At 38.5% G+C, this 2678-nt stretch overlaps 1 protein-coding gene across 1 annotated transcript; it reads left to right on the top strand.

The window, feature by feature from the left end:
- The first annotated feature begins 1669 nt into the window (after positions 1 to 1669).
- LOC118574747 (lysophosphatidic acid receptor 4-like) lies at positions 1670 to 2293 on the top strand. Its single transcript, XM_036175646.1, has one exon. The coding sequence runs from the start codon at positions 1670 to 1672 to the stop codon at positions 2291 to 2293; it is 624 nt and encodes a 207-aa protein (XP_036031539.1).
- The last annotated feature ends 385 nt before the right edge of the window (positions 2294 to 2678 follow it).

A 2678-nucleotide genomic window follows, 5' to 3' on the forward strand; every position in this document is an offset into this window, starting at 1 on the left:
CAAAAATTTGAATTATCTGACAGAAAAGCCTGTCTCTTGGAAAATCCAAAAGGTATGGCAACACAGCTTAATGGCCCTGATAGTCTGAAGCTAATTATTAACCTTCATCTAGGGACTTATTCAGATTGGCTTTCTGAACCCTTAGATATTTTAAATTGTGTCTCCCATGTGTATTTTCTCTTAGTCATGCTGTCTTGAGAACAATAAAGGGTTTTAAGTAGCTCACATATCAAACTGCATTCTGGAATTTTGAGATACTATCAGAGACAAACTTTTATGTAGTTTTCTCTGTAGTGAAAATACTCCTACTTTACATTTTGCATCAAATTACATTTCAAAACACAAGTAAAAGTCATCTGAGAGGAGTGAACCTCAAATGAGAAAATGCCTCCCTGAGATCAGGCTGTAGGCAAGCCTGTGGGGGCATTTTCTTAGTGGTTGAGGGGAGAGGACCCAGTCCATTGTGGGTGGTGTCATCACTGGGTTGGTAATCCTGGGTTCTAAAAGAAAGCAGGCAGAGGAAGCCATCAGGTACAAGCCAGTAAACAACACTCCAGGGCCTCTGCATCAGTGCCTGCCTCCAGGTTCCTGCTCTGTTTGAGTTCCTGTCCTGACTTCTTTGATGATGAGCTGTGATATAGAAGCATAAGCCATATAGACCCTTTCCTCCTCCCCAGGTTGCTTTGATCATGCTGTTTCATACAGCAATAGAAACCCTAACTAGAACATGCTATCAATGTATAATGTTTCCTTATGAGGAGGTTCATCATGTCACTGTTGTTTTAAAACCTGCCTCACAAAATGCTCTTCGTTAGTGCCATGCTGGTAGATAGGACAGAAGACATAGAGGAGATTTCAGATGAATGGAAAGAATGTTTTAGGCATGCTACTTTTAAATGCAAAGGATACCAATATGAAGAATTATTTGGGGGCTATAGAAGAAACAGTTGTTAGCTTTAAAATGTATTTCTGTGTAAAGGAGGGGAGAACATTTAAATATCACATTTTCTTTCATTCTCTTAATTTCATTTAATAATTATGAGTGTAACATTTCCCTCTCATTTCTAGTGCACTAATCAAGAAGAATACTGGTTTTTTCCGTACTAGACATCTGCTCCAAGAATTTTCTTGATTCTGATATATTAATCTATCTGCTCAGGGAAATGTCTTCTAAATCTTTGGTTACTCTAAGTGATCAGAAGAAAAGATCAAACACTGAGACATCATTTTATATGTAGAAAGCTTTGAAACTGAAGAAAGGTTTTTTGTTTTGTTTTCTTTGAGAAAAGGTCTCTCTCGCATTGAACTGGCTGTCCTGGAATTCACTATGTAGACTAGACTAACCTTGAACTCAGTTATCTGCTGACCTCTCTGCCTCCTGAGTGCTTTGATTAAAGATGTGGGCCACCAAACCCAGCACTGGAAAAAAAAAGATTTTTTTCTTTGCCATCAATTGCCACCAAAAGTCAAATGTCATTTTGTATGCCTGTGTGACATAATATGAAACTGGTTTAGACCATGGGAAAGATAATAACACCATTGAATCTCTTGCACAGAACTGTAGTTTCAAGTGCTTTAAGTTGTTTTGCATATAATCTTCTATCATTTTTCTTCTCTACCCTACTCTAGGAATCCCGCCCAACTTCACGTTTTAAAACATCGAGACCATATGAAAGACCTCCGAAGGTACCTGGTGTTCAAATACATCCAATATCTAGTCCTACCTTCTCCAAACACCATTATCACTCTACTGGGATTGCTTGCAAGTCTGTATGTCATGCTGATATTGACATTTCCTTCTGTATCCAGAAAATCCACTGTGGTGTTTATTAGTAACATAGCTCAGGCAGACATCTTAGTTGGCTGCAGCATTTTTTCTGCCATTATAGAAGGTATGATAAAGAATGAAACATTGGCAGCTTCTTTTCAACTTGCCTTGAGGGAGAACTTCCAAATTGCAAACATCCATGCCAGTTCCCTTTTACTCAGCTGTGTTAGCCTTGAGGCTTTTCTGATTACTTTTCTTCCAGTAGAGACACGCCACATAAGGAATGTTAGATGTGCCAGAGTAGCTTCTAAGATCATCTGGGTTGCTGTAATTACTGAGTGTTTCCTTTATCAGCTTGAGTGTATCAAAGGCCTCAATATCTCTTATATTGGCATTCATAGGGAGGTTCGGCTATTGATGAATTTCTGTTATGACACCACAGCATTGCTGAAATTGCTAACTTACCCAATTGGAGTTCTTTTAAGAATCTTCAATGTATTTCTTTTCTATAAAATGTATCTCTGAGACTGTTATAATTAGTTAGAAATATGAGATACTGTGCCCAGTTCTGTCAAGGACACAATTAACTTTTAATTTGCTGCCATTAAGAAAAAGACTAATACCAGTAGTGAAAATGGACCTCATCTAATCAGCTGAAGGCCTTAAAAGCAAAACACACGTTTTCCAGCGAAAAGAATATTGCCTGAAGACTGGTAACGTGAGGTTTGAAGCTGTTGTCTGTACTGCACGTTTCACCCTCAAGACACGACATCTGTGTTCCTGATGTTCCAGCTTTGTGGCCCACTGTCACAGAGTTTGAACTTTCTAGCTCTGAAAAATCATGTAAGACAGTTAACTTAAAAGAAAGAGAAAACACAACCTGCCTGGTCTGGATAATGTCACTTATATG

This window comes from Onychomys torridus, chromosome X (genome assembly GCF_903995425.1).
Source record: "Onychomys torridus chromosome X, mOncTor1.1, whole genome shotgun sequence".
In the NCBI taxonomy this organism is placed as follows: domain Eukaryota; kingdom Metazoa; phylum Chordata; class Mammalia; order Rodentia; family Cricetidae; genus Onychomys; species Onychomys torridus.

Coding starts and splice junctions, on each gene's coding strand:
- LOC118574747 (XM_036175646.1), top strand. CDS start 1,670: ATGAAAGACCTCCGAAGGTACCTGGTGTTCAAATACATCCAATATCTA.